General features: G+C 32.1%; 1 protein-coding gene across 1 annotated transcript; it reads right to left on the bottom strand.

Annotated features, from left to right (window-relative positions):
- Positions 1-655: 655 nt before the first annotated feature.
- On the bottom strand, positions 656-10,473 carry LOTGIDRAFT_215051 (hypothetical protein; the record flags this gene model as incomplete). The annotated part of the gene is made up of 8 exons (XM_009055653.1): positions 656-1,674; positions 2,122-2,243; positions 2,757-2,946; positions 3,779-3,875; positions 4,659-4,894; positions 5,275-5,399; positions 6,683-6,859; positions 9,637-10,473. The coding sequence occupies 8 exons, from the start codon at positions 10,471-10,473 to the stop codon at positions 1,536-1,538; spliced, it is 1,923 nt and encodes a 640-aa protein (XP_009053901.1). The 3' UTR covers positions 656-1,535.
- Between the last annotated feature and the right edge of the window lie 3,958 nt (positions 10,474-14,431).

The raw sequence follows: 14,431 nt of genomic DNA, 5'->3' as shown, positions 1-14,431 counted from the left end.
ATTTGTTATAAGATTAATAAATAGTAGTGACACTGCTAAAAAAAAGTAAGTCAAACTATTATGATTATTACTTCTTAAAATAATTATAGTACTAACGATCTTAACTGCAAAATAAAACCCAAAATCTATGGTAATAGCTTATGGACTTTGAGTCAGCCACAAATGTCTACTAATAACTTTGCTCATCTAAATCTATAAAAAAATTTGTTAATAAAGTTATCTGAAAGTGCAACAATACCATATCATTGACTATGAAAACATTCAATGTAGGTACAGTAAGTTGTAAATTTTCATGGGGAGATTAAATTTGTTTTTCTATTATGCTATAGGTCCTATTAGCAACATTTTATATAGGAAAAAAAATAGTGCATGAACATAAAATAATACTGATAATAAAATAAAAATGCTACACATATACCCCTGTTTGATTACTTTTGATGATAAATCTGACTTGACTGGTTAAAATGGAATTGGAATTTGCATATTTTCACTGTCATGAAATATAATCAGAGATAGATCAGTTATCAATCAGAGTAATCAAACAGTAGGCATTAACATAAATATATTGGTGGGTTTACATACAGAGATAACACTAAGTCAATTCATTTTCTGCCATCTTTATATTCTATTGGCAACTGTTTCACAAAGTAGTTTTCATTATTATACTGGTTATGAATATTAACAAATATGTAGAAATTACATTCAAAATAAATAAAATGACAGCTAGGTACAAAGAATAACTAACAAAGTGATTAAAACGATATATGAAAATAGTTGTTTTGCCATTTAACAAGGCTAAATCTTTTGTTATCAGATCATACTAAATGTCTCTTGATCAGATATCCTGATTGAACAGATCACACATCCTGATCAGTTCATTTTATGGATATTTCTATAGATCACCCATCCTGATCAGTTCATTTTACGGATATTTCTATAGATCACCCATCCTGTTCAGTTCATTTTATGGATATTTTTATAGATCAGATATCCTGATTGAACAGATCTAATATGTCTCTTGATTCAGATCATGTATCCTGATTGAACAGATCTAATATGTCTCTTGATTCAGATCATGTATCCTGAAAACAAGTCTTAAAATGCATGTCTCTCCATCATAAAATGTATCCTGATTACATAACACAATTATAGCTCAACAACTGTTCATTTCTTCTCATGCCCTACAAGATATTTTGATCAAAGTGTTTCATCAATTTCAAACCAAAAATTCCTGAAGATTCTATGAGGACAACCCCATCACCTAGGAATTGTTGTGGTAAATTTATGGCCACACAGAAAAGAAGTAAGTAATACCTAATGGAAAATACATCAATAAATCTGTTTTTCCAAACTTTCTATTTGGTACAGAATCCACGATCATCCAAGAAATCCAACTCATTTTGAAAAGCTTTTCTGCCTTTTCACTCTCTGTTCAAGAACAGAAACCTCTATCATTAACAGAACAGTTAAAACAGAGGGTGTTATCAGGAGCACACACTATATATAGAGCACACTTTAATAGAAGTTAAAACCAATCACGTGTCAGATTCTACTTTATCAAACGAACCCTGACTGCCCATTTTCTGAAGTTTCCCTCGGGTTTTAACGTTTATTTGTCCACGTAAAAATTGTTCTAATTTATCTACACAAGCATCTTGATAATCATGGATCCATCTACAAAATAAAGACATAGATATAAATCATTTGGGTTGAGAAGAGTAGAATTTATTTGCCTGAAAGTCATGTTACACAAGGAAAAAGAATATTATCACAATACAATTGAACATATTTGAAGACATTTCATTTGCTGCCATGACAATATTTTGATATTATGGTAGAGTTTTTCAAAATGATATGGCACTGCCATTAATTGATGAGGTACACAATGTTCCTGTTTCTAGTTTGAAATACCATCTGTTCATTATTATTTAGTGCTGGGCCTGAGTCTTCTCATAATAGTTTTTAACCTTTTCATTATTTGCACCTGACCTACTCGCCACATTAGCCTACTTATGTGATATACACCCAAGTGACAAATGAAGCGACTGTCACCTTGTGAAATCACATAATGGTTACGTCATATGCTTTAAGTTATACTACTGAATATAATTAATAACATACCTAATGCCATTAAAATAAACAATACTTTTCATATCTGTTGGAAGTTTATCTGCTGCTGGCCAATCAAAATTATCCATTAGAGGTATAATATTACAACCACCAGCCATTGCTGTTGTTATTTCCTACAAATATAAATTACAGTTTTTTAATTACATTGAAATATACAAATTTTCTGAATCCATTAGTCTTATACTGAGCACCAAAAACTTCAATACAGAATCATTAAAAATCTGCCTCACAACCAAAGCTGAACAGAGATGATATTTGAGTATACTATAGTATAGAATCCTTTAGCTTGTAAGTTCTGTGGACCTCATACAAAGTATGGGATATTTCAAGATTTTCCTTGAACACATTTACTTCAAGTTTAAGAGCATGCATGTGTTGCTGACTCTTTATGTAACTTTAAAACATCAGGACCCCAAACTTTCTAAAGGTCAAAATCTATTGTAAGAGTGAAAATTTACATGAAGAAAATTGGAATTACAAGGCAAAGGACTTCACTGGAATTAGACCATTTCCCAATGAAGAACAGACCATTTCCCAATGAAGAACAGACCATTTCCCAATGAAGAACAGACCATTTCCCAATAAAGAACCGACCATTTCCCAAGAACAGTAACACAATAGCATACCTTATGAACCCAATCTTTCTGGTCATTATCACCTATACACCTATCTAATGCATTAGGTGTTAAAACTAAGATGAAGTGTTTAGCCAATTTAATACTCTTTAATAGGTTTTCATCAAATTTTCCTGCAGTAAGTCTTTCTATATCAATAAATACTGAAAATCCTCGCAGTTGAAGATGAACTTTTAATAAACTGAAAAGATAAAATAGGATTGGCATTAAGTACATGCATAATAATATTAACATAATTAAGATTAATTAGTTAATTATCATTCAATATATCTTAACATCAAAGAACCTTCTTTACGAGAACAACAACTAGGTTCAAGAAGATCTTGTCGACCAGATGGTCCTTGGCCAAACCTTGTGGAATTGATCTTGCCAAGATTATCCATACCCATTTACAGCTGGGTTGACTGGAACAGTGAGAATTGAGGACTTATTCTGGGTCACCAGTCATCAACTTTACATAACCAAACAAATGATAACAAATAATGCTGATAACCATCATGAAAGAGGTGCTTTCAATCAAATTGAAAGAGAAGTACTAGTGAATCAAAGCGAAGGCAATTTCAGCATAATTAACAGCTTGAAAATTAGGTGAATTTTGCTACTTTGTCCAGATTTTGCCCAGATTTTGGCAAGATGACTATGTATTTGTTTAGTGGAATCATGGCTTTACAATGTGACAAATTCTTAAAAATTTAATTAATAAAAATTTCTATTTCTATATTGCTCTACAATTGTAGTATTGAGCACTATTTTAACAGTGAAAATATTTCTGTTTTTATAACACATACATATATGGAAATACAATAAATGCCTTTTTTTCAAATACTGCTTTGTACCGGAGTGTTGTCAAAAAAACCTATCATTTACTTTGTTGTATGTTTACTCTGAACTTATAAATCTAATTGAAGTGACCTAAGTATTTTCCAATAAATCTACCATCTGGATATCTAAGAGATGTGATTATTCTGATATTTTGTAACTGCTGATTAATATGGAAGATTTTTATCTCTTACCTTGCTAATTGTGAACCATTAGATCGTCTATAACTAATAAAACAATCTATATTTTTCATCATACATTCCAAACCATTAGTTAAATCACCATTTATTTCTCGAATATCTTCAGGTTTATTTCTATATTCTAAAATACAAAACATGAAATAATTTTTTTTTTAAATTTAGATACTGATAACATTAAAGTTATATAAAATGTATAGTCTTGAATTTATTTACTGATTGGCCTTAATAATGATTAGCTACCTGCATTACTTTTCAAATTGAATATATGATTGATTTTCTAATGTTTGTAGATTCTATTATACGCCTTTTAGATTTAAAGATGGGTTCCCTTATTTTCATTTATGAAAATAAAAAAGCTAAAAATTATATAAATAGAAAGTAGAGGTGTTCTAATGACTTGGAAAAATACCAGTTTGTCTCACAAGTCCAAAATTAATTCATAATTAGCTAAATTAGAAGAGAATTATCAGCAGAATTCCAATGAGTGACTGATCAAGAAAAGGTCAAAAAGTCTTTTTGTTTTGTTTATCCAGACTGTAAATACATGGACATTTATGATTTGTTAAAACTTTTAATTATATGCAATAAGAACATAATGATATGATTGATTAAGAATACACGATAATTCATTAGAAACACCAATTAATCAAATAGTTTGCTTAATTTGACACTAAAAAAATAAGGAAACCCATCTTTAAATGATTGGGAATCCATTATTGATCAAATGGTGAAGATTATTTTACCCTATTGTACACAGTACCGTACAAGTTGATCCTCCATAACTGACACACATGTATTTTTCTAATAATTATTTATCCCAACATTCCGACACCATTTTCATTAAAAAAAATTATAGGCTCAAATATGCACTTACTTTTGATTCTGTCTAATAACCTCATTCTATGTACACCATTACCGATGCTGCAATCAGACATCAAATGATCTTCAGTTAAATAAGGTAAAGATTGTCTATCTACACCACAAGTTAACATATTATAGGCATATTGTAAAAACAATGGTGAAATTTCATCTAACCAATCAGAAAGTTTGCTTGGATCACATGACGTATAGTCAGCAGTTATCTTCAACTCTTTTAATTCCCGTAAAAATCTGAAAGAACAGAACAAAAACATGTCATTGTTATTACTTCTTCTAATTCAGGACTGATCATATGAATCTCAGTATAAAGGCTGTTTTCCATGGGACATTTTTTGGCAGGAAGATAATTTTACTGTCTCGCAAATAGGTCATGGGTACGAGAAATTTGCCTAACAACGAAGATCATACTAGTTTTTTAAAAAGCTAATAACTTTTATAGAACAATTTTGTCTTTAATGAAAAGATCAAGCTTAATTTTACAATTTTGACAAATTGATAATACATTTGTGTACCAAATGCAGACATTCCTTTTTAACAATCTTGTTATTTTGAGGCTGTTGCATACTTCCCCGTTAAAGGGAAATTAGTTATGTTGAAAAGTGTTGCCTTACCGTTTTTGTGATATTCTACACGTCATATCTAAACTATCAGCTAACTCTAAATCTGTTATTTGTAATAATAGGTCACCATCAACACGGCAATATTCAAATCTTTCACAAAATTCACCAAACCCAACCTTCAAATACATCACAATATGGTAAATTTCTAATTTGGTTCTAAAATGATGATGTTTATTCATTTACACTTCATTTTAATTTTAACAAAATTGTTTTGAAACATAAATTTTTAATATGATGATTTTTCTGAATATACATATCTTAAATTAGCACATGTATGCAATGATGCACAGCACCTATATATTAACCAATTTATTTAAAATCTACCGGAGTATCTTTAAAGGAATACTGCCTCTTAGAATGGACATAAAGTCTCAAACTTGGTCAATAAGAGCATATATTTATCAGTTGGACTTATCAGGTGCCATTACTAAAGAATAGAATCTCAAATAACACGATATATCTATTTAACAACGAAATTATTGAAAAGCCTTCAAAGAGTGGATTATTACTTAGTTTTATGGATTATTACTTAGTTTTATGGATTATTTATGGATTATTACTTTGTTTTATGGATTTATTGTCTAAGTTTAAAAATTTCAATTTTTGGGCATTCTTAGGGGTAGAGTACCTTTAAAGTACTATGTAGTACTTGTATATTGATTGCACTAGACATAGTTATTATCTAATTACTGTTAGTAGGTACATGTCACTGTACCATAATACATAACAATTAAATAATACAATATTATAACTATAGTAACTAGTTTAAATTAGTTCACCATTAGGTAATAACAATTTTTTATCTGTATCAAAATTGAATAGTGAGAGCATTAATTGTATGGACATACTATTTCTGATTTTATCAATTCAACATTTTCTGTATTAAAACCAGAACTATCAGGAGTATTTTGTTAAATGTAATTGATAAAAGTATGCAAGCAGTTGCCAACAAAAAAACCATAACCAGTTGGATATAGCCATTATATAATTTAGATCATTTTCAAACACAAATTACAAATTCAATCCTATTTCCAACCCCCAAAAGCATGCTAGGTTTATTCTAGCAGAGATGTCTTTTATCAAACGGTCTTATGCAACTTTAATATAGAAATACTTTTTCTGAATTTATTAATTCAACATCACATGTTTAAACAGGAAGTGTTATTATGAAGCAGTTTAAAAATGTAACTGACTTGATAAAAATATAAAAACAGTTGCCAACAAAAAAATTATAAAATGGTATTATTACAAGATGGATATAGCCATTCCATTATTTAGATCAGCAAACACAATTTACAAATCCAATCCTATTGCCTAACCTCAAAACCATATTATGTTGGGATCTGACCATCTTGAATAATTATTTCGTAACTGTCACCAATGTAAAAATTGTACAAACCTGAGCTACCCAATGGGAGACATCTTCAACAGACCATAATGGAACTTGTTTAGAAAGTTTCTTGGGAACTTCTTCTCCAAGGATTTTAAGAGCTTTAGCAGCTAATCTGGAAGCAGTGCTGTTTGGGGAACTTGCTAATAGTTTTAAAGGATCTATTACACCAATATCATATAGTATCTGAAATATAGACAGGAATAATAAGAAAAGGCATGAAATAGAACAACTTGGACATCAGAATAAATAGTTCATTAGAAAAAAATGGTGATCACGAGTGTAAAAGTTTGATCTGATTTGCAAGGTTACTTGGAACAAGGAATGGTTATGGTCATGGTCTAATTTCACTCTGTCTTCACTCTAGCCTACACAAACTACAGATATTTTAAAAAGGTAACCAAAATGATACAAAAGAAGTATTCCTGATGAATCTACAAGCCCACAAATGAGGCTAATGTACAAAAGATTCTTTCAATCAAATTTTGTTGTCAAAAAATTTTAACTAACAGATAAGTAAATCTGAAGCATGGACAGATAGAAACAACAGGTCAGTTTGAAGCATGGACAGATAGAAACTACATTTTAGTTTGAAGCATGGATAGATAGAAACAACAGGTCAGTTAGAACCATGGCCAGATAGAAACAACAGGTCAGTTTGAAGCATGGACAGATAGAAACAACAGATCAGTTTGAAGCATGGACAGATAGAAACAACATTTTAGTTTGAAGCATGGATAGATAGAAACAACAGGTCAGTTAGAACCATGGCCAGATAGAAACTACATTTTAGTTTGAAGCATGGATAGATAGAAACAACAGGTCAGTTAGAACCATGGCCAGATAGAAACAACAGGTCAGTTTGAAGCATGGACAGATAGAAACAACAGATCAGTTTGAAGCATGGACGGTAGAAACAACAGATCAGTTTGAAGCATGGACAGATAGAAACAACATTTTAGTTTGAAGCATGGATAGATAGAAACAACAGGTCAGTTAGAACCATGGCCAGATAGAAACAACAGGTCAGTTTGAAGCATGGACAGATAGAAACAACAGATCAGTTTGAAGCATGGACAGATAGAAACAACATTTTAGTTTGAAGCATGGATAGATAGAAACAACAGGTCAGTTAGAACCATGGCCAGATAGAAACTACAGGTCAGTTTGAAGTGTGGACAGATAGAAACAACAGGCCAGTCTATATAGAATTAACAAGTCAGTTTGACGGACATGGACAGATAAAAACAATAGGTCCTACCAACATGATTATAGGATCACATCAACATGTCATTGATTGTCAAGAGATTTAATAATTATCTTGTCATACTTGACATCTTGATTAAGTTCATTTTAACCCTTTACCAGTCTGACCTTGTCTTTAATCAATTACCACCGGGTAAACATGACAATTATACATCAAACATTGCCGTCTGCTCTCTAATAACTGTGTCTGCTCTCTAATAACTGTCGTTTCTGACTTTCCATTTTGTTATTTCAAAAGTGTTTCAATTGAATCTGAATTATCATCAAAGGTTTGACTTTATGCACATTGGCCACTGTAGTTTCTGACAAAACCAAACAAAAATATTGCCATCTGCTATCAATAACTGTGGTTTAGAACTTTCAATTTTGTCATTTCACAGGTATTGAAATATAATCTAAAATCTGAATTATCATTAAAGGTTTGATTCTATGGTTGTATATATATATACATTGGCCACTATAGTTTCCAACTTTCAATTTTATTATTTCTCAAGTATCCAAAATAAGATAGTATGCACAATGAACAAAAGAAAGAAACAAACTATCCAGGATTATCCATACCCATTTAGAGCATGAGTCAAATTGATTACGTGTGATGGTAACTTACTTAAGGTCATCTGACTATCAAGCCGAAAGAGACTAACCACCATTTGTTCTAAGTAACCAAGCAGATTTCAGAATTGAATCATGTTCATCATTCAAAAAAATATACTGTTTCTAAACATTGCGATCTCATATCAAAATAGGCCTACTTCAAATTTTCTTGAGATTTTAGTGTGAAAATGTGGTGACTTCAAACAATCAGATGGCAGGCAACAGCCAGTGGTAAGTGGTCAAACAGCTACAAAGTATATCACCAACAGTTCATGAGTCTACTTACATGCCTAAATATTATATTTTTGATTGATGTTGATTTGATTGTAGATTTTGAAAAGTTGATGGGGATAGATAGCTATCATAAAAATTTGGTCTGATAAAAAAAAATATCTTATACCTAGAGTAAGACAATATTGAAGAAGAGAGTAGTGTCAGTACAAAGAACCAAAATCCAGTCTGTATACAAGTCAACTATATACAGACTTTTCTTGCACAATACTGCTCCCTAGGCATCAAACACTTTTTGGGGTTTATACTATTCTTCCTTCTCGCCAGGAAACAGACAGAAAAATATAACAGTGTGAAATGTCAAAACAGTAGAAAGTGTTATAACAAATTATCCTTCGGGTAACAAATGTGGAAGCTAAGCCTTAATTAAATCAAGTACCGGTATTTCACAATATGTCTGAACTTAAGAGAGAAACATAAAGAATAATGGAAGTCAGTAGGTGGATATGATGACATTTTCAGTCGAGATAAAAACCTCTGGCGAAAGTTGTTGTCCTGGTAATTAGAATACAGATCTAGATGTTTCATATATTTCGGGTTACTTGTTATTCATGATCTGATGAAATGTTTGTTTAATTAATGTTCAGTCAAACTGGAAACCAATAGCATTAAAAGCATCATGATATTAGTCAACACGATCTTTATCTATTTGGTATGACAATTAATAAAGATTGGAAGGTTGTAAATTCTGTATTACAACCATTTGTACTAAGTTTGTAATTCTGAAAAGTGATACAGGTAAAAAATTATCTGATGAGCTGACAATATTCACTTGATTTTCCCAAACACAATCATAAATAAGAATAACTTACATCTCTTCTCTCTTGTTCAGCTTTTATCCCAGCTTCCATGGCGAAATGGAAGGCAGCAATGGTCTGAGCCTCAATACGTTTGCTGGACAAAACTGGCACTAAACGTTTAAGCCAACCTGTTGAACGCCCATGACGATGTAAAGTATCCATTTGAGCGAATTCATCTGGACGATGGGTTTCTATGAAGGGAAGAACTAATTCCAATGTTCCAGAATTTAAAACAGACATTTCGATTTCTTTATTGGCAACAAGAACAGCTAATGCTAAACACGCATAGTACCTAACAATGTCGTCATCACTAAAAGCCAAGGGAAATAACCACTCAGGTACTTTATGTTTTGTCATTTCCTGTTGGTTGTCGGGTCCTCCATAAAGGGCAAGATTTGATAAAGCTATTGCACAATGTCTAAGAATCATAATATCTGTACAGCGACACCAATGAACGATAACATCCAAACCACCCAGAGTTATCACTCGCGAACAAGTGTCTTCAGAAGTTTTAAATAAATTTTCTAAGATTCCTGTTGTAGTTTTAGCTAAGTTACTATCATTTTTTGTCTCCACTGTCATTTTGACAACAGTTTCTAATCCAGTGTCTGCTACTTGGATTCGGTTTCCAGTTGTTAATGTTTGTTCTAAAAGAACTGCAGACGCCTGAAGCAATTCCTTATTAGGAGAGGCACAATAGTTCACAATAATATCTAAAGCATGATCATCGCGTAAAATATCACATAAACCATAAGCTACTTCTCGACCGTAAATAGGCACAGACCAAGCTTGTTCAATAAGCGTGTTTAATTCTTGTATAGCAACAATCTGTTCAGGGACAGATCCCATCTGCAACTGTCTAATTTTTTGTTTTAAAGAATGGGCATAAATCTGAAAACTTGATTTCACGCCTGCTTTGATTTTGGACACATCCTGTGATGTTTTTGTGACTTTGACAGTGGAACTTATCTCCTTACTACAAGTTGTGGTAACACCTCGGTAACTAAAACAGACATCATTAATTTCACCGTTACTGTCACCTGTACTGTCATTAGATATAGAACGTTGACTAGCATAAATATGAGATAGATCCCCAGTCTGTAGTTCCTCGTCTTGTGGGATAGGTTCTAATGTTCTACCAGAAAACACTTGTTTCATACTAGTGGAGCTCTCCAGATGTTGAACCTTCTCATAAGGTTCTGCTTTCGATAAGTCGAAATACACTTTGGTACACTCAGACACATTATGACTGCTGTTATCTTCGAAATCACGCAAACTTGTAGGTATATCAAATGTTGCATCACCATCCAAGTTCCAAGGTAAGGCTGCCTCTGACTGAGATCTCATGAGAGCTTTATAGGGATCGTGTTTGCTCTCCCCATCAGAGATGGTCACTTCTGAAGGTATACGACGAAGTTCATCATTGTTGCCATGACAATCCACATCATTACATTGTTGCACTTCAACTTCTGCCATGTCGGGATTTTCTTTATTCACTTTTTTATACACAACATTCTCTTTTGTTGTCTTCCGAACCCTTGTTTGCCCTGAAAGAATTAAAAAAATGAACAAATTAAAATCCCATCAGAAGTAAAAATAAGACAATAAGTTTATTGAGTTTTGAATAGACAACCATCACTCCCTACCATTTGTTAAACATTAAATTTTCCACTCCGATTTCTAGACGCCAGTTTTTCAACAGGAAACAAACTCAGAAATTTCAAGTCTTTTTTTTCTATTTCATTTACATGTCAAGAGTCAAGTAAAAACTAATTGCATTCAACAAACAAAGAAGTAGTCTATTTCCTCTGTTTTACTCCATTTCCTCTAGCTAATAAACTCATTATTTACAAATGGACCTTGAACACATAAACAAGTACAACACACTAGAGACTAGAAAGCATTAATGTTACATCACTTGCAGTACTTGTACTAATTAATCAAGTAAGCCTAAAAGTATCAATGACATAATCTAGTTGACTTAGTTTCTGATCTGATCATAGAGCCTGTTCAGTCTATTGATTACTAATATAGAAATAGAATTTGGTCTTGACAAAACAAATACCCTTTTACCCGTATCAAAAAACATTTACTTATATATCTAAAAATCTGATCTTTTTAACATATTAATGTTGTTAACTTCTTCCCACATAAAATCCAAATCCTAAATTTACTCTTCTAAATCAAAGTCTTTTTTTTACACCTACATGTTCTTATTTTTGTCACACTTCATATCAATAATAGTTGTAAGGCAACCTCCAGCCAAATGAAATATTCCATTATTCCTGATTTTACTCTGCTGTCAACCCAATTCTCCACCTACTCACTTCTGCTTGTCTTATCTACAAATAAAACCTTGCATTCCACTGTATTCTGCTACAATCTTCTGACAATCCGCCTGCTGATAAAAGGTCATGACCTATTGATTGATATTGATTTCTATCTCCTGTCATCTTAGCTTGAATGAGACGATTTTCTCTCTCTAGTCATAAATATAGCTCAATTCACTTTACTTCATTCATTGTTTAGACCTTGATTACATTGATATTAAATTCATTAGAGCACTGAGAAACATGATTATTGGTGTCTGGAGGGAACTTAGATAGATAATTTATAACTTAATACAATCTGTTGAAACTACAGTAGATATGGTTCCCAATCTGCAACTCTTGTATCATAGCCCAAAATACCAAAGCGGGTATCAGAAAAGTGAGAATAAGCTTCGATTTACTTATACATTTCATAGAAATAGCAGAAATTGACCACATAATATACTGGGAGAATGTCCCTCATTGCACACTGCAATGTTGCTTATTTTTAATAGCCTAATCAAAAGTAGGATGTATAACTCACTCTATATCATATCATTTCATTTTCAATATAATAAGCCTAATTAGACATTTCACATAACAAATAGCCTTCTTTTCAATTTCAAATGTCATCTATCTATCACTAACATCCCTTTACAAAGGACTGACCTGTCATGATGGTCAATTGGACATAAAGTAGTTATTTTGATCAGTAATGGTCATCAAAGGCTAACAAGATGAAAATGAAGTAAACAATGACAATAGGTTCTAATTATCAATATTTACCTAGTAAATAATATATTTGTACAAATCTTTTATTCAGTAAACTCAATATATACTAGTACTAAATAATTCTAGTGTTCTTTCAATTTGTATTGAGACCTATAATTAATGAGACCCTGGCTTCAATAGTATTAGTCCATGCCAGGCCCTTAGCAGCCCAGGGTCTCAGGGTGGCCAAATTTTTTGAAGAGGTGCTCAACTATAGCGACTCAACAATTCATTTAAGTCATCTAAATTTTTCAAGGGGGGGGTGGGGGGGGGGGGGGAGGGCTTGTAATAGGAGATATAAGTATTTAAATAGATTATACTAATATAATACTAAATACCATTATTCTCACTCTATATCTACTGATCTTACAAGTAAATAGTATTAACATACCATGATCACTGGATTATTCAGGATGGGCACAGGAATTACACAAAATATTCATTTAGTGTAGTGAGAGATGAAATAAACCAAGTCTCATTAATTTGCTTTGTCAGCAATTTGATCTCAATTACAGCTTTCTGTATCACTTTTTAGAACTTAAATGTTGTGTAAGTTTTGTCTACCTCCGCATTTAAATGTCACCTTAATCTCCCATTGAACATTCTCGAAATCAATAGAACCCATTATATTAAATGTCAAAATCTTGAATGAAAAATTATTTTCTTAGAATAAATATCAAAGACAATGAAATATTTCTATTTGATGACAGATAGTAATTTAACTGTCTAGAGGTTGGGATTTAATGGACAAGAAATAGTCAATAAGCTTCAGGAGGAGAATCTAGATTTTAAGAGATTATAAAGAGGTTTTCTATACTTTGTAGTATGGGGGACACTGTAAGCATCTATTTACATCATTCCAATTTTCAATCAGACGTCTGTGATTTCTGCTAAAAACTTAGTGTTTCATGATGTGACTATCACAATATCTGCTGTAATCACAGGATTGCAATTGGTGTCACACTTAAAAAACAGAAAGAGGATCGTCATTATTTTATGTACTATTTTATGTACGGGTGTAATCAGTTTACATGTTTTTCAGGTACTAATTATATAAGTTTTTAGTTCTCCTATATTCTCTGTCACATCCCTTCTCGACACCCCCCCACCACCCCTCACTGTCCTTCACAAACATAATTGCAGGCTGAGCTACAATTATGACATTCAAGATGGAGAATAATCAATGTGGTACCTACAAATTTTCAGACAATTTTATGTATCAGGCTATAGAAAAAAATCTGCAAACTAAGCAAATAGAAAATGTCATAAGATAATGGAGATTTTTGACAAAAAGTGTCACCCTCCCAATTTCAAGTACCCTAACTTATCATATGTCTTCATCTTCATATTTTATTCAGAGCTCTTAAGATTAGTATCAAAAGCATAATCTATTTGGCAAGCAGGTAATTTTACTGTATTAATTTAATCTTAAGTTGAGTCTTCAAATTCTGCATTAAGTGTGAGACAACATGTACGAGAAAATATGGAAAAAGGAGGCTAAGCTAAGCTAAGACAATCAAAGTGTTAATTTGGACAAATCTCAGAACAATTTCAAGCAAGATATTTGTCTTTTGTTTTTTTAGGCAGATACTAGGTCTATTTTCTCTTCAAAATATTTTGGTCTCCAGCTCCACTTGAGGTAGGGTTTTTACAGACCATGCTTACTCTTTCCGAAACACCTGATGGTGTTCTCTTATGAGGAGTCCACTTCTATACTAACTTTACTC

This window comes from Lottia gigantea (genome assembly GCF_000327385.1).
Source record: "Lottia gigantea unplaced genomic scaffold LOTGIsca_25, whole genome shotgun sequence".
NCBI lineage: Eukaryota > Metazoa > Mollusca > Gastropoda > Lottiidae > Lottia > Lottia gigantea.
This window is presented reverse-complemented; position numbering and strand designations above follow the sequence as displayed.